The sequence below is a fragment of the Leuresthes tenuis genome, unplaced genomic scaffold (assembly GCF_036924035.1).
Source record: "Leuresthes tenuis unplaced genomic scaffold, fLeuTen1.0.hap1 SCAF_16, whole genome shotgun sequence".
Classification (NCBI taxonomy): Eukaryota; Metazoa; Chordata; class Actinopteri; order Atheriniformes; family Atherinopsidae; genus Leuresthes; species Leuresthes tenuis.
Genome location: NW_027325370.1, coordinates 23,795,888 through 23,819,825, shown reverse-complemented (window position 1 = coordinate 23,819,825; position 23,938 = coordinate 23,795,888). Strand labels below are relative to the sequence as shown.

Below are 23,938 nucleotides of genomic sequence, written 5' to 3'. Positions count from 1 at the left end.
ACGTTATATATAGAAGTGTGTTAACAATACATGATGATATAGCTGAAATTGACCACTACCAACTTTAAAGTGATTTATATATTATTGCATCAATCTGTATAATTATATCTCTTGCTTCCATTAGGAAAGTTGATGCCGGCATGTGCTTGTGTAGAGTTTTCGTGTATTTTTTTAATGCTGTGGTATTTGTACTTGCATGTGCATAGGTAAAATGATCATAAAGTCTCATCGTTTCAACCATAACTTAGGTAGAGGAAATGTATATATGCAAATGTGCTCCATGGATATTACCACCAATCACAATCACTAATCACAGCTCATCAGTGTTTTTGTGTCAAACAGAGCCTTAATAATTCCAGTGGAGGTGCAATGTAACAAAGCATATTTACTGAAGCACGAGTAAAGCTTTTTATTCTATTATTATTTATAATAATATTATTCTCCTTATTCCGTGAGAGTTTTATTTTTCATGCAGCAGTTTTACTTCTACATCTCTATGGGGAATATGACACCTTGCTATAATGCATGTGTAACACAGTAAAAGTGACGCACATAAAATATGACGCCTCATTTTAAAATGATAACCAAGATATTTCTATCATTGATATGAAATTAACTAGAAACTTTGTTGTTTCTCTTGATAACTTTATGTTTTCAATAGTTTGTCTGACAAAATGGGCACTGAGAAAGTGTCACTGTTGGATCCTGCTTACTGAGATAAAGATTTCTTCCTATTTTAAGAATCTTACCTTCTTTTTAAAAAAAAAAGTAACGTTTTATGCCAGACACAGTCCTATACAAATGTGTTCTCTTACAGCTACAAGAAAGTAAAATTAATGCACAAAAAGTGCTAATATACTGACACAGTATGTCAAAAACAACAATAATGACAAAGGTCTGTTGTCTGAACAAGACTCTTCAACTTAATTTCCGTTATAATTTTTATGGTATATGTGGCATTAATACTTTAACTTAACAAAAAACTAAATACATCCTCTACCTAGATCCCTCCAAACTAATGAAACTGGTGATGGTTCAAATAAACAGACAAAACAGAATTTTTTTTTTTTTAAACCCAAAAAAAACATGTTGCCTGTTAAGGACATGAGTCAAAATGTTGAGGAACATTTATTCAACAACAGCAAATTAGATCAATGATCCACTTGTTTTCTTCCAGACAAACGATTACCATGCTACAACATAAACGTTAAGGTTTATATTTTATATGGGCCAAGTGTATGTACAAGCGACCTTAACCATTAAACCCATTCCTGGCTAAATTTAATGGTTACATTACAACACCATACCACTTAAGATGATAGGAAATCACCCGTTGAAAGATGACAAGAGTATGAAATAAATTAAATTCTGAAAATGCATCATATAACCATTTCACTATAGTTACACTGTATACGATGTAAATCTTTTTATGTAGTCATTTCCTGATCATTGATCCAGTATAATTTTTTTAACACACAGTGCATTCAACTTAGAACATTTACAGTAGCATTTTTCAGTATCTCAATGAAAAAGCCATGACAGGAACGTCTATTTTTCATCAAAGGTTACAGGAAACATCATACAAGGGCCACAGAGGTCAACATCCATACCATTAATAGCAGAGGGTGGGCTACAGGGGCTCACCAATTGTAAACCATTGAAACACATTGTTAGCAGTTAAGAAAAAATGGCAAAGATGCTCATGGCGATTTATGGCAAATATGTGTGGCAATATATGCAAATTGAGTGGTTTGAAAAATCTCTTTCTCTCAGAGCTGCCTGTAGCACTGGCTCACACACGATATGCCCAACGAGCTCCTCACTCTACATTGATTCAAAAAAGTCGACAAAGATAAATGATCACAGCATCGGACAGAATATCAGACCCATCGGACTTCGGCTCAAAACACATACACAAAAAAAAGAACATGATGAGAATAATAATCCTTGAGGAAGAGTGTGACATTTGCTTTTTTCACATCATATTAACGTCCTAACACATTAAAACATGTCGCACTCTGCACTGCAGCTGATGGAGACCTGTTATATCTGCCTTTTAGCGACGCTGATCCGAGTCAGCTGGATGAACTGGAGCTCCTTGGCTTCATGTAACAAACAACTAAAGTTACAGAAATAGAGAGCTTCACTGAGTCTTAATTAGCTGTGGTGTTTTACCACAAAAAATTATCTGACAATAAAGAAGACACATCAGCAGCTTGACTGGATACCAAGAGCCAAATGTTTCACCAAACTAAAAAAATAATTGAGTAAATAAATAAAATCTCCTTTAGTAATGCATTCTAAATCACATAAATGTCACTGTTTTGTCTGAGATTCTTTCTAATTTGTGCATCCAGCACAACTGTAAAATTGTCGCAGATGATATGGCAAATTAGCAATAACATGTACTAAGACTATTAGCATCGAAGCATACCATATCATATTTGTACCGAAATGTAAAAGTTTTCTTGAAATTATCATGAGAATGACCTGCTGCAGCAAGTCTAGGAAATAAATCTGTGTCCTGCAATGACACGATTTTCAAAAGGGGAGAAAAGCTTAAACTGACCTGCAAACAGTCTGCAAATAAAGCTCTGCACCTTAGGGGAGCACACGAAAAGACAAACACGTACAGTGCCAAAAACATACTGCGGTTCTGACGACAGCAGGTGGCATGTTCTGCTGAAAAAATATTGATTGCAAAACAGAAGTGTAAAGTGTAAAATGTGGGTGACAACTCAGTTCTTGAAGGTTTAATGATGGCACCTAACACCTAACGCCAACAAACGCACTTCCCCTCGCACTCCGATCCCTCATCATAAAACACCTTTGTAAACGTTACCCATCCTTCTCCTTCCGAGCTGAACTCGTTCGAACATTACTGCACATATATTACAAATCTTGCTAAGGAAAAATGTTGCCAAGGTGTAAAGAAAATCTGGAGACAATGTTTTCTACACAGTGCATGCTACACCATGATGCAGACTATGGGATGGGGGAAGTTGAGCAGGCGAACTGTGCGATTAAAGGCTAAGGAATACAAAAGAAGAAATAAAAGGGAAACAACTGAGTCGTTTCTCTTTTCTTCTTGTGCTGAGGGAAATACGATCAGGGAGGGGTGCAAGGGATGTGACTTTATTAGTTCCTTTCATAGGCCATGCTTACTAGTCCCTCTCCTCTGCATGGCTCTCTTTCTGTAGTGGAAAGATGGATTGCCTCCTTCTTTCATCTCACTAAAAGTGGAGCAGGGAAGCAGGCAGGACCCCGGGCCAAGACTGACGGGAACGGAAGGTTAGTTAAAGCCGGTGTCGGTATTGTAGGAGTAGTGCCCGTCCGATGTTAACTGGGTTGTCTCTGTTGCTGATGGCTGCAGCACTATGGGGTCACCGCCAACCTCTGTTTGGAAAACAACAACCACATTTAAAGCGATCGTCCCGTCGCTGGCCTTCCGACCAAGTGTGTGACAGGAGTTGCTCAGACTCACCTCTCTCATCAGATTGCAGCTGAGCCTCCAGGTCCTCGGGGGACACGTAGAAGTCCTGCTCCTGGCCCTCCCGAGGCCGGGGTTTACATTTCCCACAGCAGCAGTTACAGCAGCAGCACAGGCAGCAACAGAAGTAGCATCCTGTGGCCAGGCCGCAGAATACAAACAGCGCCTGCAAGCAAACAGAGTGTTGAAAATCAAGACTACAAATGTTAGTTACAGTTACAACAGAGCAGAGAGTAATAGGTACAGACTTTTCTCTTCTCTCACCTTTGCCCACCAGCTTGAAAGGACAAAGTAAGTGTTAACGTTCTCCTCTCCAAACTGCTCAGCCACATATAGTCCCAGAGAGCCATATTTGTCATAAATATTACGCTTTGTGGGGTCATTCAGAATCGCATGGGCATTGTTTATCTCCTTGAACTTATCTGCAGCCTCTGGATTGTCAGGGTTCTTGTCAGGGTGGAACTTTAGCGCCAGTTTCCTGTTGCAGAAAAACAATTGAATAACAGAGATTATAATGACGACGGATAGCAATCAGACTTTTCTGCAAGCAAGTCACAGAAGTGAAGCCTCACCTGTAAGATCTCTTAATATCGTCCGTTGTGGCCACCTTTTCCACTCCCAACACGAGGTAGAGAGACTCCCCGGCAGTGGACAGAGAACGCTGTCTCTGGTGCTCAGCCATGATGCCTCACGTCCACAGGCTGGACACAGAAATGAGAAAACTGAAATTAACTGTATGTTGTGCTTCAGAAACCTGTTTATCAGGACACGCACAAGTAAGGGCCTGTGGGACTGAAAGCTGGATACTCCTAACTGCAGGCAACAGCTGCTCCTGTGTCGTCTCCATCAAACACTATCGTACTGACAAGCAGCTCTGTGAGAAAATATACAAAAAAAGGGAGGTCCACGAGGGGCTAACTGCTGGACTGATAAGATTAATTGCATCTTTTATTGCAGATTTTCAGGCAGGTTGCAGCAGTGACATAAACCCTTCTAGTTGATTATACTGATAGTGTGGCATTTTGGCAGGGCCAATGGTGCCTACGCTGCTTTAAGTAAATGAATGAGAAGCTGACATCCCTGCAGACAGACCAGTAACAACGGGGCAGGTTTATAAAAAAATGATGCAGCGTGTATTAAAAAAAGAAAAAGAAAAAAAACGGTTAAGTCATTTCGCTAGAATAACGCTTCCTCCAAAAGTGTGTCATCGCGACAGAAATTAAAAGCGGCTGGTCTATGTGAAGCCACTTCATTCTTATTATTTTTTTATTTTTTCATATTTTTACTCAAAACTCATTCATCTAAGAGGCGGCTGTCAATTTTCATCTCTTGACGACTCCGTGTGTAGATTGTCTACAAGAAGGATTAGATACCACGAGTGCGCTGCTAAGGGGCATAATCTCTGAGCAAGCATCATCAGCTGCACTGCTACAGCGCACAGCATCCATGTTGGTTTGCTTCCCGGCCTGTTCTTGATGCAAGGCAGGGATGGATCGTCAGCAGGAATTTTCAAGGGCAAAGGCCAGGGTTTGGAGGAAAAAGAAAGGATCGAGACGCACGCGATGGCTCACCTTTCAGTCGGTTCTGATGCGCTGCAAAACGAACGATCCAGGAACGGTCTGATTTTGGACAGTGTAGCGTGACTATGGCCGCATCTCGCACGTACCAGGACCCTCTCTAGCTCTTACTTCACGACCATGGACAGATGCAGCAGTCCGTCGACTCCGCCCCCCGATACCCCACGGCGACATGACGTGCGCGTGCACAGAGAGAGACGAGAGAGGCGTGACGCTGAAACTTTAAAACTCATCACGTGAAAAATTAAAAGGCTATATTTTTTGCATCATTTGTGCACATAACCATAGCATTTAGAACAAACTTTCAATTCAAGACAAACCCGTCATATCTATTTTGATAAATGTTTGACTCTAATGACAGAGCTCCACGGAAATTGCATTGAATCTGAGAATAAAATTCTGTTTACCACAGCATGTTGTAGAAGAGTCTGGCCTACCTGCAGTCCAGACCTTTCACCATCTTTAAAATTTGGTGCATCATGAAACACTAAATAGATCAAAGAAGACCCAAGACTGTTGAGCATTTAGAGTCCTGTGCCAAAGAAGAATGGGGCAACATTCCTATCGCAAAGGTCCAACAACTGGTCTCCTCAGTTCCAAGACCTTTACAGACTGTTGTTAAATAAGAGGTGATGCTACACATTAGAAAACATGGTCCTGTCCCAACTTCTTTGAGACGTGTTCTTGCCATCAATTTCAAGATAAGCAAATCATTTTCATGAAAAGGTCAAATGTTTCACTTTCAACATTTGAGTTGTTTTCTATTTTCTGTTGTGACTAGAAATTGGTTTGTGGGATTTACAAATCATTGCATTCGGTTTTTATTTACATTTTACACAGTGTCCGAAGTTTTTATAAAACTGGGATTGCACATAATTTTTGCAACACGTTCTATAGAAAAATCAGGAATGAGGGTATTTTAGGGCTAGTTATAAGGTATATATGGGAATAAATATGATATTATCTTATCTTTGAGGAGCAAATATAGGCTGAAGATCTACAGTTTGTCAACAAACGTATGAGAAAATCTCTGAAATGTTTAAAAGACAATGTTCCTCAGTGAACATTTTGTTTAAATTTGTTCTTTGAGTGCATGGTATCTTTACCCAATTCAGGAAACTTGAAGGAATTGCACTGTCCAAAGGGCAAAGGCAGAAGCTTTAAGTTTGACACTGTGATCTCTGATCCCTCACATGGCATTGCATCATGAACTGTCATCCATCAGCAACTTATTTAACAGAATGGGTAAGTGATTATGGGGGAAAACCTCTCTTAAAACCTCACGTTAACCTTGTCTAGATGTGGTGTCAACTTCTTTGGGCTCAGAGGCATCTGGGATGAACCATCAAACAGTGGAAACGTGTGTATTGTTATAAACTCCATCTGTGGGTTGTCTGCTGTGTTCACGAAGTAAATTAGCAATATAAATCCATCGGGGCACTGAATTATGGGGCAAACAGGAGAGATGCATGTGCTGTCAGTTCCTAAATCGTATGTGGTCTAATCTACACAAATCATACCAGAAAGTGCCACACCTCATGATTTACATCCTGCTCTGTAATTTGAAGGGAGGGATGAAGAGAGAGATATGGAGGTTAGATGGATGCTTGTGATTTGCATCGAGTGCTGCTGGTAAATCCATACTTCCCAAAAGATGTTTAACTGTGACCTAAACTGTGTTCAAACACATACATCCTCATTAAACCACTTCTTGAACTCTCATACCATTTTATTAAGGATTCCCTTTCAGTGTACTCTGATTATTCCTTCAGCTTGCTGAAAGAGAGAGAAATAAAATCAAACTGCACATTCATCCATCTTACCAGGCTGAGATAAAGACTGTACTGTCCTTTTTTCTTCTTTACTGAACACTGCACATTATCTAAAAACAAATTTTACTCATCTTCAAAATGGTCTATTTTTAAAAAAATCTAAACTCAATCTAAATACTGTTTACTTAAACTTGCTATAAACATATTTCAGGTGTCACAAACTTGGCTGTTACTGTACATAATAGATGTTGTGTTCATTACATAGTAAAGTCAGTTAAGTTCTTCTGTTTCCGCTGTTTTTCCAAACTATTAGATGGGAGGGAAAAGATGACGAAATCTGTTCCATGGCTACCATATCTGCATTGCAAAAAGAACAAACCAGCAGAGTCTTGACCTTATCTGTGAAACCTTGAACTGTTTAAGAACAGAATAAATTGCTATTTAATTCCACCATTTTGGCTCACTTCAGAGGATAGAAAGGGTTGTGGTCTAGTTTAGGGAGATTATCTGAGATAGGAGTTTTTATTTTTTGTTTGTTTTTGTTTCATTGACTAAATATCTCAAATGGAAATTTGAAATCCATGCAAACATTGTCAGACTTGCAGTCAAGACAGTGCCCCAATTTTTCCCCCATTATTATTATCATCATGGTGTAAATAATAATCTGGCACAATGGTTTTGGCACCATATTTCCAGAGTTACAAACTTCCGAGTGACTATAACACATATAAAATCAAATTAATATTCATGGACTTTCATCTGGCTTTATTTTTTGAAAAGAGAAAATCTGTTTTATCTATTTATAAACCTGCATACAGGATACAAGCCCAGGGAACTGAAAGTCAGGGGCTTTTGGTCCTATCCAAGGAATGTAAAATGTATCTCAGAGAGAGATGAAACCACCAAAAAGACCTGGAGGATACAACACTGAAAAGACATGAAAACCAAAATCTGAGAAAACCCCACCCAGTTACAGCTATGACCACAAAGAGATCAAAAATAAACATGAAGAAATATGAATCTCCTGATTGACTCAAAGACGTGGTGCACAATAACCACATAGAGACATAACACAGATTAATCTTTCATTAACCACTTTTTAAATTCAACATTTTATAAACTAAATTAGGTCTGTGTGACATTTTGCTAGTCCTCAAATTTAATTCTAAAATGATTTATGGTTGTTTCATGTCTCCTTCACTTTGTGTGTCTTGTTTTTTGAGGTTACTTGTTCGTACACCATGTACACGACTTACTGTAAAAACTTGCAGTACAAAAGTTAATTAAAGTTAAATGTACGAATTAGCTAAGAATATATTATATGTATAAATTGGAGAAGAATTTCTTCTCATTGAGTTACAACCCCCCCCATTTAAATCTGCATGTTGTAATTGGTTCACTAACTGTACTGACTCTCACTATCCCTCAGCAACCATGACGTCACAGCCTTCTCCAATAGAAGAACTCACAGGGTTGACATACCTATCGCGAGGTTATCACGTTAGCTTGGTTAGTTAGCTAGCTGCGAAAAGCTTGATCGTGTGCTTGCGGTTTACAGTTTTTATTATTGTTGATATTACAAAAGCACCACGAGGACTGCACATTGCTGAAAAACTACTTACTTTTCCATCCTGCGTGAAAGGGTAATCGCGGGGCTTTGTGTTTGCACGGTAAATTGAGAAAACGTACACACTCTGCTAACTAGCCGGTGTTGTTGCTTTGGTGGAAATGGGTTTGTTTTGGAAGCTTCGGTGAATTTCCTAATTATTTTTAGTGGCGCCTGCAAGTCTTTAACCGCGATTATATTAGCAGAAGTTGTTATTGTTTTTTGTATTTTTTTATTCTGCATTATCTCATATCCCTGTGTGCATTTGATTATCAATATATTCCCATATAAGTTGTTGTAACGTTGCTGTTCGTGTAGGTACAGACAGCGACCAAGCTGTGTCAGTCTTGTCACGTTCCACACGTTTCCCTTCTTGTCAGGATACCAATGATGAGTTATGCTGAAAAGCCAGAGGACATCACAAAAGAGGAGTGGATGGACAAATTAAACAATGTTCACATACAGAGGGCGGACATGAACCGACTCATTATGAATTACCTGGTGACAGGTGAGGCATCCAGCTTGCAAACCGTGACTGTAAGCAGAATATTTAACCCACTGACTGACCTAGTTTGAATTTCTTTGCACTTGTCTGTTTTATATGGTTGAAGAGGGCTTCAAAGAGGCGGCAGAGAAGTTTCGAATGGAGTCTGGGATCGAGCCGAGTGTGGACCTGGACTCTTTGGATGAAAGGATAAAGATCAGAGAGATGATACTGAAGGGCCAGATACAGGAAGCGATTGCACTTATTAACAGCCTACATCCAGAACTGCTTGATACCAATCGATACCTGTATTTTCATCTGCAGGTACATTCGCACAGCATTTTCTTCTGGTTTTAGCATGTGTCTCTGCATGAAGGAAAGTTTTTTTTTTTTTTTAATGCTTATGAAGTTTATGTTAGTTGTATGAATAAAGGGTGAACAGATCAGACTATAAGTTTGACTTTCACAGACTTGCAAAACAGCAGTGTAGTGAGTCCTCCTAATTTTGAAATGAACATTTTATCCCATATTTGACTCAGGCAGCCTACAGTCAATAATATACTTTTTCATCACCATTAACTTCTGTGTTTCCCCACTTGCAGCAGCAACATTTGATTGAGTTAATCAGACTAAGAGAGACTGAGTCAGCGCTTGAATTCGCTCAGACACAACTTGCAGAGCAGGGGGAGGAGAGCCGAGAGTGTCTGACTGAAATGGAGCGAACGCTAGCCCTCCTGGCCTTCGACAACCCAGAGGAGTCGCCCTTCGGAGATCTGCTCAACATGATGCAGCGGCAAAAGGTAGGCGGGTCTTTGTGGTATTGTTAATGTGATGATTGGAATGAATTGGTTTTGCTCAACTATCTCACTGCAACATGGGAAAAATATCTGAGATGTGGGCAGCCATGAGTTGGGTGCTTTAACATTTGTAACTTGGTTTGTTGGATCTGTAATAAGGAAAAGGAATAGGTGCTTTCAGACCAAAAGGTTCTAAGGATACCAGGGCACAGGGGAGGTAGGGGCACTTTGCCTAACCATTACAGTAACTATGAAAAAAGTTAAATTTAACTAGAATTCCCGATGCAAATGTTGCAGGGGTTAAAGCTTTTCAAAAAATATCTCTATGTACAGTCACAAAATAAAATGGTTTAGCATCAGGTGGTTATTTAGTTGCTTATAACAATAATGGAGTTAAGGAATGAAGCTGGGAGCGGGCAAGAGCAGGATCAAGAAACTGTTTTTCAGTAACACTCAAAGGAGGCACATTTGTGGTCTAGTAATGTGTTGTTTCAGTTTAATTTATGTTATCCCTCTGCGCCCTTGTCCTCTACTGTGGACATGATATATCTACAGAAGTTTTTGTTTTCGAGACTCTAAAAGGAAAACTGACATATTCGGTTCCAATAAATGGCTGTTATACTTAATGGGGGTTATGTGAATGATTGAATTGTAAGAAAACCTATTATAAAACAATGACAATTTAATCATTAATTGCAATTATATGTGCTCCTCCAAAACCGTGTCAGCATTTACTTGGAGTGAGACTGTCCTTTGTAGGCAGTGTTCAGCAGGTCTGGTGTGTCAGATTTGCCTCATTTGTGTGTCCTGCTGTGTGAAACGAGATAAACTGAGGTCTCAAACTGGGTTATTGAGTTGTTGCTTGTTTGGCAGAAGCGTGTGAGGTAAACACAAGGGACACAGTGAGGGTAGGTCATAAATAGTTTTTGTTGAGAAATTTGTTTAATTCATATCTTGATGAACAGGTGTGGAGCGAGGTGAACCAAGCTGTGCTGGACTATGAAAACAGGGAGTCGACGCCCAAACTGGCTAAACTCCTGAAGCTGCTGCTGTGGGCTCAGAATGAGCTGGACCAGAAGAAGGTGAAATATCCCAAAATGACGGACCTGAGCACGGGCACCATCGAGGACCCCAAGTGAACAGAACAGAGACGAACAACCAACTTCCACGTCCCCTTAATTTATGATCAGTCAGTGACTGTGTGAAAGCCGGGTAACATATATGTAAAAAAACAAAAAAAACCAGATGCTACTTTTTTCTTTCTTTCCTTCATGTTTCATATATGACAGGTAAGACTTGTTGTGCAATCTGTAAATTGCTGTATTTGCAAAGTGACAGAATTGTTCTGTTTGATTACAGATCCTGGGTTTTTAGATGGAGCTCTGCGACAACAAAATTCAAATACGCCGTTTTATATTTTGTCTTTTTAAAGCCGTCAGTATTATTTATTGTGACCGTTTGCCACAGACAGTACTTTAGTTTGCCAGTGAGAGCTGATGGTGTTCATGAACGATGTGTGTGTGTTACTGTGTGTGGGGCTGAAGTCTGAACTCCCCCGTGTCAGAGGGGAGCTCTGAGAGACGTGATAAGTGCCCTCGTTTGCTGAAGATGTGATTAGATTGAGTTGGTGGATGGTGTAAGTCGGCAAGTGAATTTGAAATATGAAGTTTCACCAACTAAACGTGACTATTTTTCAAATAAATGGAAAGCTACACTTTTATTAATGTAAAATACTTTTAATTGGTGTATTTTCTCATTTTATTTGCAAGGAGTTTTGTCTATTTGCTATAAAAATCTGCCTTGTGCTTCTCAAGCCGGGACGTTAGACTGTACCCACACGGTTTATCTGTCGGATGAGCTCGCTCATAAATTCCATCACTCCGTGTGCTCAGAGGTGAAACCAGTCCGGACTGACGGATTTCAAGCTGATCCTGTTCTGAGCATCACAATGAACACTGCTCCCAATACGCCACAGAAGATTGTGTTTGGTATCATATTACAGGAGTGTGAGGTTACAGTGGACTTCTGCTGATGGATGCGGGGCTCTGAGAAAAAGTGCTGCTTTAACAAATCGGGCTTCGGTCTAGTTAAATGTTTCATATTTGTAATTCATTCAGGCTGGAACCAACTGCTTTGGTTTTCTTATTAATGATCCAAAGTTCATGGAATTTAACTCTGGCAGGTATTTAGGAGACTGCTTTAATTCGTCCATTTTTAAAACTGTTTAGTGTTTTCAGATTTTCTGCATGTACGTGTTTCCTTTTTTCTCCTCTGTGAGGAAAAAGTTGTTTACTGTCGCCTGTTTAGTTTCCTTATATTTAAGAGTCGCTGCTAAGTTGTCATTTCTTTTGAATTTTCTCTTTGGAGAAGTTGGCTTCGACCCACAGCAAGACCCAAACTGCTCGCCTGCCTTTTGTCAGTCCACATTTTTAAGATCGGATTTGTTTGAAATAAACCAAACTTTTGTGAATCCTGCTGATCCACTTTCTGTCGTGAGTGTGTTTGTGTACAAAAGACCTGGGCGAGATCTTCAGTAAGAGTTACCCGATGCGGGATGAACTCAGCCGAACACGCCTATGTCCTTTTTTAGAGAAGATATGCAAATCTAGCACCCAGTGACAGCACATCTTAGTCGTCTGGACTGTCAGTAATGTAAATCAAATCCACGGGTGACTGAATTGTGTGCCAACAAGTTTGAACAGTTCGGCCGGTTTCGTGATGACATGAGGAACATCTCTTTAGGCAGAAGAGCTGCTCTGACAACAGGGAGAGCGTCGGTGTTCTCTTGAATGGCTAAAAAGCACACAGCAGGAGAGGGGAAAAAAGACCCGAGTGGTTCTCTGCTGGATCCGACCATCGACAAATCCAATGAATCGATCAAAGAAGAGCGGGGCGGTGGAAACCTGTGGCCACGGTAAGACTGAGCTGTTAAACCAAGAGTGCGGCAATGAATTCCGTTTTTACTTCTTATCTGGTTGAGCTAAAGGAGAGTAAATAACGCTCAACAAATTACATCGATTTCGGGACAGTCCTTAATGCACATGTACACAGCGAGGATGAACAGAATGTAAACTATGCACTCGTTGCATTTTCTTCTTGAGGCATTGTCACCTGAACAGGTCAGTCTCGTATTTCAGGCGCTTTCAGTCCGGAGCCACGAGTTTTGGCACTATGCGCTTCAGAACTTATTTCTGTGTTCTCGGCTCTTCGTGTGGGTTTTTACACGGTGTCTAATGCTCTGAAATATTGTCTCAAAACAGACACATTGACAATATGTTTTTCTTTCTTTTTATGTGTATTAAAAAAGCGTCTCGAATAAAATGATAGAACCCAACTTCACCTTCGGGACACGGAAACGCTCCGACAAACAGGAAATCACTTTTTGTGTTCACTACTGCTCAAAATGTCGAACCAACCAACGAACAAACTCGGAAGTATTTTTCATGTTTTGCTTTTTTTTTTTGCTTGTTATAAACCAGAGACACCGACTCTCTGGATTAGTAACCAAAGCATTTCTGACGCTTCATCACCTCCAGCCGCAGGAGACCAGATCCGATCAGAGATGCACGTTTTTTTTCATCCGTGTATGTCAACCCCTCTGCCCGGCCAAATGTGTCAAATACGTCCCTTTTTTGCTATCCATTGTGTAAAGCGCTCAGGTTTCTTGTTTAATAAAAGCACTGCTGTATCATAAAGATACATTATTTATTTTTGTCGTCTTTGGGGCATCCTCATTCAGTCTGTGCGTGTGGCACCTGATCATGTTGACCACTGACCAAACATAAGAATGAAACATTTTTGACGGGACGGGACTTTGATCATCAGTCCTGTAGGGCACCGGTACTGTAATCTTTACAAGATATTTAAATTCAGTGGTGACGCTGAAGCTGTTAAAGCAATCCTGGTTCTGCTACATTGAACATATGATTGCATTAAGAAACACCGTGTGAAATTTAGTTGACATTCAGAGATCCAAAATTACTACTTCTTCTAGATTTAATTGCGCTTCTGACACTTTGCATTGAGTGCTATCATGTTAGCATGCTGATAGACTACGCAAAGGTGGTAAAAAAATGTAAGTACAGCGTCAACATTTGCTTTACTCTAAAATGCAGGCTCATGGAACTTCTAGCAAACGCTACAGACTTCTGCATCTTTAATACTGGTGACATATCTGTCCTTAAACTCTTTCTATTCTTTAGTAACAGCTGTGCATTTTTTTGGTGGCCAGATGCAATTTTTTTGGACACATGTCACTAAGGAAACATTGTTTACAGATGCCAGGCTCGAAAATGGATCACAGTGCTGTTTATTGGCACCTGCCTTCTCTATTGTGCCCGGATGACCTTACCAGTCTGTGCGGTCTCAATGGCAGCCACTTTTCACTGGAGTAAAATAGACTCTGGGCTTGTACTGGGTGGATTCTTCTGGGGATACTGTTTCACTCAGATCCTGGGAGGGCACGTCAGTGACAAGTAAGTAAGCAATTTGTCCAGTAAAGCATGCATGACTTCACTTCGACAATGAATTGGTTACCTTCATCACCTGTTTGTCTTGAGGACAGAAGTGGATTTTTCCCGATTACACTCAATATTTCTTGTTTCTTAGAATGGGTGGAGAGCGTGTGCTGTTTATCTCTGCAGCCTCATGGGCTCTGATCACAGCCAGTACTCCTTTGCTGGCACAGCTTGGCTCTCACACCCTTGCTCTCGTGACTGTAGCCAGAGTCATGATGGGACTAATTCAGGGTGAGTATTGAAACAATTACTTGGATGAAATACGCCCAGACAGAAGAAATTCAAGGTATTTGCAGACGAGCCCGTTGACTTTCTTGGCAAGAGTAAGATGAGAAGATTGAAACCACCCTTAAATGTGCACAGTAAACCAAAGCTCTAGGTTAGGATAAAAACACTTGAACAGAAGCGGAGCCACTTGTCCCACTCTGACCAAACTTAGTTTCCTACCACCTCATTTGTCAGTTTTAGGGGTTTTTTGCTCATAAACTGGAACTAAATTGTTGCAGCTCATGGAAGTCAAATGAATCCACATAATGTCTTTCAGGTGTTTTTTTTCCATCTTTGGCAAGCCTGTGCTCACAGCGAGTAGTGGAGGGGGAGAGAGGGTTCCTAATGAGCACCATGCACAGCGGCAGTCATCTTGGGTAGGCTGTTCACACATTTATACACTAGTACACACAAACTGTAAGAAAACATTAATCTCTAATGACACTTTTTTGTTTTGTTCAGGACATTGTTAGCAGGTGGGATGGGATCCCTCATGCTAGACCGATACGGATGGGAAAGCCTGTTCTACAGTACCGGTTTCCTGTCTGGACTATGGGCGCTTGTAGTTTGGTTCTGTTTATTGAAAGGTACAGTTGTCGGTCATTCTTCCCTAAATATCACAGAGATCATAAGTTGTAACTGTGATGCTCTAAATGATCTAGGCAGAGTATTGAGACACCACAATATACCCAACAAGCAAACATAACGACATATCAGAAAACAAAAGAATAAAACAGGAAACAGAAGAGTATTGTAACATATATAACAGAATGGAAAAAAAAGTATATTTGAATGATATATGGACACTGAAGTACACACATTTCTTATGTTCATTTAGACATTTTCTAGGTTCTCTTTTAGAGTGCTCTCTAAAATTTCTTTGTGTTTTTGCAGTTATACCCTGACATGCAAAACCCAGCAAAATTGCACAAAACAAATTAGAAAGAATAACACAGAATATGATAAGAAAGAAAGAAAAATATTTTCTTCTTTATGTAATTTTGCATTATTTGTCCTAAAAATGTATTTTGTAAAACATGCTTTCTGAACTGCTTCCATTGTTGTGTTTTATACCTCTTATCACTGTACTTTCGGCACGGCTTAGATGACATTACCCCAAAGCAGTTGGAAACAGAAAATGACTCAAAATCAAGTTTGTCAAGCAAGCACTGGCTAAGTCTTTTTAAAAAGCCCTCTGTCTGGTACGTTTTTGATCATTCATTGTTTACTATTTCATGATTATGTGAATGTGTTAGCCTGACTCCAAGTCTCTGTCTGTTGTCTCTTCTTAAAGCGCCATGGTGTTTGCTCACATGTGCATATGCAGCACGTCCTACACTCTTTTATCATGGTTACCAACATATTTTAAAGAATCATTTCCCAATGCCACGGTACGTCCACCATATGCTGTTATTTAAACAGTAAACATGAAGCACTGTATTTTAAACACATCACTAAACTACTGACATCTTGAAGTCTGATGCATTTTTTTCAATTTCACATTTAAACCTATTTTTCATCCCTAAATTTGAAAGTATGTCTGTATCAACCCCTGCAGGCATGGGTGTATAATGTCATTCCATGGCTAACTGCAATTCCATCAGCACTTGGTGGAGGATTTATGTCTGATTTCCTAATTACCAGAGGTATATAAAGGTGTCAATATTCTTTTAGTTTTCTTTAGTTAGAAAAATGACATATTCACAACTTCTGTTTTTATTTTAGGATACAGTGTAGCAGCTGTGAGAAAGATAATGCAGGTAAGTGCTGGAACTCAGTTGTCATACTTGTGCATTTCCTACTGATCAAAGTGTTCTTGCTGGAATTTTTGCGGTGTATTTCAAACATGCCACTGCAAGTTCAGAAGCTTCCCACATTAGGTTATGTTCAACCCTGTTTCTACAGGAAAGCTGGGACGCCACACAAAATGTGAATAAAAGCAGTTTGCTATGATTGCAAATAATTCAAATCCCATATTTAACTGAAAAAAAGTACAGAGATGACATCAAATGTTGATATGATTTCTTTCTCAATTTGTTTATGCCTTAGACAGTGTCCCATTTTATTTAGAAATTGGGCTTGCGATCATTAATACATAAGTGTTAAACTGCAGGTTGGTACATGCATGGAATTCATAAATGATTACTGACAAACAAAAGCTTTTTATCTTACATTAGTCTGAATTGAAGGTGTTTTTATGTCCAGAAGTTCTATTTTTAATGCAGGGGAATTTGCCCATCGATATCTCACCTTTCCTTCATTCTCTTCCTCCTCAGTTTTGTGCTATGGGCATATCCAGTATGTTTATTTTACCGCTGTCCGGAGGTGTCACATTTACCTCTGCTGTGATCTTCATTTCTGGTGCTGTTGGTGTCATGACCTTTACCGGCGGGTGAGTTGCATCAGTAAAAATATTTTGTGTTTGCTAAGATGCTGCAACTTACAGTTACTGTGACAGAAATGAAATGCACAGTATGACCATCATTGAATTTCTAGAGCATATTATATATCTATTCAATTCAATTCAATTAAATTTTATTTATATAACGCCAGATTACAACAATTGTCATCTCAAGGCACTTAAGTAATATAGTCCAATTCAAGCCAATTGGAATTCAATTCATTGTAATCATAATCCAATTAATTCACATAGAGCCAATTCAAAAATTAATATCCTAGCTAAGGAAACCAACCGAAACTTGTCTTCAGTCCAATCTCCCGTCCTGAGCGTGCCTGTGGCGACTGTGGAAAGGAACGACTCCCTTTTAACAGGAAGAAACCTCTGGCAGAACCAGACTCAGGAAGGGTGGCCATCCGCCTCGACCAGCTGGGGTTTGAGAAGACAGAAAAGAGGGAAAAGAGGGGGGAAAAACACCATAACGCCATTCAAAGAATACCTGTTGGAACACAAGTTAATAACCACAATAATGTCACATGTACATAAAATCAATTGAGAAATTAAACAGGGGGAAAAAGAGAGCAAAGTGAGGAAAGGTGTGACAGATGAGGTCCCCCAGCAGTCTAAGCCTATAGCAGCTTAACTATGGGATGTTTCAGGATTACCTGAGCCATCCCTAACTATAAGCTTTATCGAAAAGGAAAGTTTTAAGCCTAATCTTAAAAGTGGAAAGAGTGTCTGCTTCCCGAACATTTACTGGCAGCTTATTCCACAAGAGAGGGGCCTGATAACTGAAGGCTCTACCTCCCATTCTAGTTTTAGAAACTCTGGGAACAACAAGTAAACCTGCAGTTTGGGAGCGAAGTGCTCTGTTAGGAAAATACCTTACAATTAAATCTTTAAGATATGATGGAGCTCGGTCATTAAGAGCTTTATATGTGAGAAGAAGAATCTTAAATTCTATTCTGAATTTAACAGGGAGCCAATGAAGAGAAGCTAAAACTGGAGAAACATGATCTCTCCTGTTAGTTCTCATCAGAACTCTGGCTGCAGCATTTTGGATCAGCTTGAGGCTTTTCAGAGAATATGTGGGACAGCCCAATAATAAGGAATTACAGTAGTCCAATCTTGAAGTAACAAATGCATGAACTAGTTTCTCTGCATCACCCCGAGACAGGATGTTCCTGATTTTAGCAATATTACGAAGGTAAAAGAAGGCAGTCCGAGGAACCAGTTTTATATGTGCGTCAAATGATAAATTCTGGTAAAAAATAACTCCAAGGTTCCTCACTGTAGAACTAGAAGCCAAGGAAATACCATCTAGAGTAACTATATAACTAGACAATTTCTCCCTGAAGCGCTCAGGTCCAAAGAGAACAACTTCAGTTTTGTCTGAATTTAAAAGCAGACAGTTCTGAGTCATCCAGGTCTTTATGTCTTTAAGACAGGCTTGTAGTCTGACCAACCTATTGGTTTCATCTGGTTTCATAGATAAGTACAGCTGAGTATCATCAGCATAACAATGGAAATTTATGCCACGCTGTCTGATAATGTTACCTAATGGAAGCATGTATAAAGTAAAAAGAATCGGTCCAAGCACAGAACCCTGAGGAACTCCATGACTTACTCCAACGTGTGAGGAAGATTCTTCATTTACAAGAACAAACTGGAATCTATCAGATAAATATGACTTAAACCAGCGTAATGCAGTTCCTTTAATCCCAATAACATGTTCAAGTCTCTGTAACAGAATGCTGTGATCGATCGTATCAAATGCAGCACTGAGATCCAACAGGACAAGCACAGAAACAAGTCCGCTATCAGAAGCTAACAGGAGATCATTGGTAACTTTCACCAGTGCTGTTTCTGTGCTATGATGCACTCTGAATCCTGACTGAAACTCTTCAAACAGATTATTTCTATGTAAATGATCACAAAGTTGAACTGCAACTATTTTTTCAAGAACTTTAGACAAAAAAGGAAGATTGGATATAGGTCGATAATTAGCCAACACTTCTGAATCAAGAGTAGGTTTTTTAAGTAAAGGTTTAATTACAGCAACCTTAAAAGTCTGAGGTACATATCCTATCAACAACCATTAATCTTCTCTCTGATAGAAACAATTTTATTGATGAAGAATCTCATGAAATCATCACTGCTGAGAGTTAAAGGAATACATGGCTCAACAGAGCTCGGACTCTTTGTCAGCCTGGCAACAGTGCTGAAAAGAAACCTGGGATTATTCTTATTCTCTTCTATCAATAATGAATAATAAGCAGTTCTAGCTTTACGAAGTGCTTTCTTATACGTTATTAAACTATCTTTCCAGACTAATTGAGACTCTTCTAAATTAGAGGAATGCCACTGTCTCTCCAGCTTTCTTGCAGTCTGCTTTAACGCACGCAGCTGTGAATTATACCAAGGAGCCAACCTCTTCTGACTGATTACCTTCCTTTTCAGAGGGGCAACATTGTCCAGTGTTGTACGCATTGAAGCTATAGTGCTGTCAACAAGAGAGTCAAGTTCTACTGGAGTAAAATTTAGGTAGCCGTCCTCTGTCATATCAGCACATGGCAGTGAAGAAAAGGATGATGAAACCAACTCTTTAAATCTGGTTACAGCATTCTCTGACAGACACCTTCTATATGTAGAATTCTTCTCAAAAACCGTGTAGTCAAGTAATGTAAATTCAAAAGTTATTAAAATTGGTCAGACAAGACAGGGTTATGAGGGAACACTGTTAACTGTTCACTCTCAATGCCATAAGTCAGCACAAGGGCAATGGTATGATTAAGGCAGTGAGTAGGTCTGTGAACACTTTGAGAAAATCCAATAGAGTCTAATATAGCATTAAAGTTAATATTTAGGCTGTCATTTTCAACATCTACATGAATATTAAAGTCACCCACTACAATTTATCTGTACTCAGCACTAACTGGGATAAAAACTCTGAGAAATCAGACAGAAACTCAGAATAAGGGCCAGGTGGACGATACACAACAACTATTAAAAGCCTTAAATATCCCACTTCAGAGAGTAATTTTTTTTCAGTGACTTTATTGTATCTTCTTTAAAACTGATAGAGGTAAACCCTTGAGACTCTTTCTATTTTATTTCTACTGCTCGGTTCAGCTATGCAGTACTAAAAGAAAGCGTACATCGTCACAATATTTTTCAAATTTCGACACTTTAACCAAAGTATTAAGCTTTTGTGGGGGAAAAAAAGTTATTTCTAATTGTTATTGATCTGTGGAAATGAAAATATGCACAACATAAGTTTCTTTTGTTTGTTTTTTTCTTAAATAAGGACATCAAAGCGTTACACAAACAAACTTCATAAAGATATTTTGTCTTTACTTCATAAAGATATAAACTCTAATACAGTCCATCTGAAGACCATCACAAAATGTTAGTCGGTGATGGGTTTAGGATTTTGGGTGATGGGTGATTTAGCTTTAGGATTTCTTCATTATCAAAGTAAGTCACTGATAGTTGTTAGGGGACCAGTGATACGCGCAAAATTAAACTGTAAAAACCTCATTTGAAGTATATAAAACACCAAAAGTATGGTCATAAAGCCGACAGGTTCTCAGATTCGACACAGTTTAGACTTTAAAGTTCCTTCTTAAGATAAATGAGCTGTCCCACAAATCACATGAGGTGTTTTCTTAACTACTTGCTGTCAGAGAAATAACAGTCATTGTTGTTGCAGTCAGAGCATCTTCAGTGAATCTTCACAAAACATGTTGGTCCAAAATCTCCTGTAGAGGTTAAACTGGGTTGGGATCTGGTAAATGTCAAGGCAATGGGTTAGGATCTATCATTCCAGTGACTGCTTGCGTCCTATGGATGGGGGCATTTCCAACCCACCCTTCACAACAAACACAGACAGAGCCTTTCACCTTCCTTTCACCTTCCAGTTATTACTGGAACTTCTGATACACTGAATGCATAAGATATAAGCTTATGGATGCAAATGGAAACTCTTTGAAAGACAGATGTAGAGTATTCCTTTACATTTGCATTAACACGTTCACAGTGAGTTATGGCTTTTACTCATGTCTGCAGAGTAGCAGCATGTTATGTATAGCACAGTGGCATAAAAATATAAATACAGTGCAAAATTAGTTTTTGCGTCCAAGTCGCCAGACCTTTCTGTGATCTTTGAAAGTGTTCTTGACCTATAGTTCTCCAGGCTTTCTGTAGGGAATTCAGAGTTTAAGGAGGATATCACCAGCTTTTTCATCTACATGTCAGATTTTCATGCTGTAAATGATTAACTTAAATTGATCTTGTTAGATTTGCTGCAAATTTCGCTGTTTCTTGTTGTGCTTCAGTGGCGTGTCAGTGAATGTTCAAGATCTCGCTCCATCATGTGCAGGTGCTCTCTACGGTGAGTTTAAAATCTGCCTTTGCTTCAGTTTCATCAAATTGAAATGCTCTTGGTTTTTCAAAAGTATTTTTGTTGTTGGTATTTTATCACATTTTCTCTTTTTGTGCAACAGGTTTTATGAACATGATGGGCGCTTTTATGGGTACGTAACAAATGTTTGAAGTTGCATGTAGAATTCAGGAATGCAAATAGTTGTAATTAATTTTCAATCTCTATTTATAAATGATATCTATAGCTCAACAAAATCAATCTCAAAACGCTTTAATCCAGTCCAACAAATTGTATTCCAAAGTAATTCAATAGATTTAAAATCTAGTCCTAAAGTTCCGATACATAAAAGGCTGCCTATCTAAGGGAACCAATGGATTGGGTTGAATCTTCCCCTCGATTCAATCCCCAGGCCAGAGAATCCACAAGGCAACAGTGAAGAGGAAAAACTCCCTTTTAACAGGAAGAAACCTCCAGCAGAATGGTAAATGGTAAATGTACTTGTATAGCGCTTTTCTAGTCTAGCTGACCACTCAAAGCGCTTCACTACATGCCGCATTCACCCCACTCACACACATTCATACAGCACGTCTTAGGATATAACTACGTGCTTTCTAAGCATTCACACACATTCATACCCCCAATGATACACTGGGGGAGCAACGTGGGGTTCAGTGTCTTGCCCAAGGACGCTTCGACATGTATCCTGGGGAAGCCAGAGTCGAACCACCGACCTTCCGATTGGTGGGCGACTGCTCTTCCTCCTGAGCTACAGCCTACAGAACCAGACTCTGGACTGGTTAGGGGTTAAAAAGGACAGGAAATAACTAATCTCTGATGGCTGTTGTTCTTTTGTGCTGCACAGGACTGGTATTGGTGTCGCTGTCAGGTTACCTGATCGAGGTCACCCTGTCGTGGGCCACAGTGTTCTCCCTCATCACCTTAGTAAATGCCACGGGTCTTGGGATCTTCCTCATCTTTGGAGATGCTCAACGTGTCGACTTGTCAGATTACTGCCGGGTTATTATGGTTTGACACAGACTGGGCATTACACTTAAGATCACCCAGTCAGCCTCAAATTTACTAAGTGTTTATTATTTTTGTCATTTCTATTGTTTTTTGCCAGACAAAATATCAGCATGGAACAGTGTTTTGTAGTTCTGTTCTGTATTGAGCTTTATTTGTCACTGTTTGACGAGAAAATCACAATTTTGCTGATTGCACAGGTATGTGAAAATATTATAGACTTTAAATTAAGTAATTAAAACATGATATATTTTTATGTACATAAAACTGAAGAGTTTTGTAAGCCATTCTCAATAACACTGTTGACTAAATGAAAACAGCTTTGAACAAAACATTATGACTACATCAGGAATTAATGAAGAAAGTTTGATTTGCACAGAGTTTACAATTAAATTTTTTGTTTGATACCTATTAACAATAAATGTAAACTCAGGGAACTTTACATACAGTGGCACTTAGCCATCCTTGAACGGATGCAAAAAAAAAAAGAGCTGGAAAAAGACGATAATAATTTAATGTCTTTCTTACAATTTAATCTTTCTAATTTAATCCAAAAATCTTCTGTTTTGGTCTCATTCACCACCATATTTAAAAAAATTGTGTGCAGACAGACTTTTTTTTGGTCTCCATGCTTCTATTTACTTTTGTGACCTGCATGCATGTCTCTTCTGCTCCCATGTGTTTTACTGCTCTTGACACCGAATGAACTGAACAAGCAGAGGGAGTGTCAGCCACGGGAGTATTGTATTTTGGAGTGAAATTAATTTTTCCTCCTTCCACTCGCTCTCCAGAATTCTCAAACAGCCTCAAAATAAGAGGCTTAGAAAAAGAATTTTTACCATTTATAAAAGATGGGAAATATCTGTTGATCAAGAAGTCTATGGAGCAGCAAAATAATGAGCATGCCGATGACTTTACAGACACTATTCTTTGGTGCAGTATGGACTTACTTTGGACCAACATCACAATGGATCTAAACATGCTATATTAGCCAAACCAGGCAGCAAGAACAAGTACTCTACCTTGAAACTGACCCTGATCTCTGGACTGATATTGTCAGAGCTAAAGGCAAAATCTGAAACAACAAACGCAGCTCCACTCTTATCTCACCAAAGGATGAGATGTTTTTTTTTTTAAAGCTTTTTCAACATGAGTATAAGTGAATATAGTTGTGTTTTTCTAATATCTTTATAAATCTATGTTCGGGCCATGGCACACTTTCACAAACATGCTGAAAATCTCAAACTAAAAATAAAAATATCTGGTTTTAATTCCACCTTCAAATCAATTGTTAATTCGAGAGATACCTCAGTCATTCATAGACATGTAATATATTATCTTTTTTTTATCAGTAGATAATTCAGTTGACAAGGCTACACTGGGGAAGAAAACTCCCTTTTAACATTTATTTATTTTTGTCTGTTTTTTTTTAAGTGGGTTTTCTTTATTAAGTTTAGGACTGTGGATTTTTGGGTTATATTTATGTAGAAATAAAGAAAATGATGAGTGATCCACAAACCTTCAAGCACTACTGTTACTACTTATTATGCGTAATAACTTGATGCAGATTGCTGGTAATTGTTACATGGTACAGGTTAACAAATGAGTAATGCATAAATATCC

General features: G+C 39.1%; 3 protein-coding genes across 4 annotated transcripts; 2 read left to right on the top strand and 1 right to left on the bottom strand.

Moving 5' to 3' along the window:
• Window positions 1-1,112: 1,112 nt before the first annotated feature.
• On the bottom strand, window positions 1,113-5,217 carry dnajc5aa (DnaJ (Hsp40) homolog, subfamily C, member 5aa). Its single transcript, XM_072367176.1, has 5 exons — window positions 5,062-5,217; window positions 4,063-4,191; window positions 3,755-3,968; window positions 3,485-3,656; window positions 1,113-3,396 (listed from the first exon to the last, which is right to left on the bottom strand). Exons 2-5 carry the CDS (start codon window positions 4,170-4,172, stop codon window positions 3,293-3,295), a joined length of 600 nt encoding a protein of 199 aa, XP_072223277.1. The 5' UTR covers window positions 4,173-4,191; window positions 5,062-5,217; the 3' UTR covers window positions 1,113-3,292.
• Window positions 5,218-8,306: 3,089 nt separating this feature from the next.
• LOC140271864 (glucose-induced degradation protein 8-B homolog) lies at window positions 8,307-11,446 on the top strand. Of its 2 annotated transcripts, none has more exons than XM_072367175.1 (5): window positions 8,307-8,482; window positions 8,826-8,953; window positions 9,057-9,253; window positions 9,532-9,729; window positions 10,692-11,446. In XM_072367175.1, exons 2-5 carry the CDS (start codon window positions 8,833-8,835, stop codon window positions 10,863-10,865), a joined length of 690 nt encoding a protein of 229 aa, XP_072223276.1. In that variant the 5' UTR covers window positions 8,307-8,482; window positions 8,826-8,832; the 3' UTR covers window positions 10,866-11,446. The 2 variants fall into 2 exon arrangements, with proteins under 2 accessions (XP_072223276.1, XP_072223275.1); XM_072367174.1 differs by having other exon boundaries at window positions 8,308-8,509.
• A 985-nt stretch (window positions 11,447-12,431) lies between these two features.
• On the top strand, window positions 12,432-22,579 carry LOC140272256 (voltage-gated purine nucleotide uniporter SLC17A9-like). The gene is made up of 13 exons (XM_072367649.1): window positions 12,432-12,640; window positions 14,004-14,201; window positions 14,335-14,474; window positions 14,788-14,887; window positions 14,973-15,097; window positions 15,616-15,712; window positions 15,805-15,901; window positions 16,069-16,156; window positions 16,236-16,270; window positions 16,787-16,902; window positions 21,246-21,301; window positions 21,414-21,443; window positions 22,155-22,579. The coding sequence occupies exons 1-13, from the start codon at window positions 12,516-12,518 to the stop codon at window positions 22,322-22,324; spliced, it is 1,377 nt and encodes a 458-aa protein (XP_072223750.1). The 5' UTR covers window positions 12,432-12,515; the 3' UTR covers window positions 22,325-22,579.
• The last annotated feature ends 1,359 nt before the right edge of the window (window positions 22,580-23,938 follow it).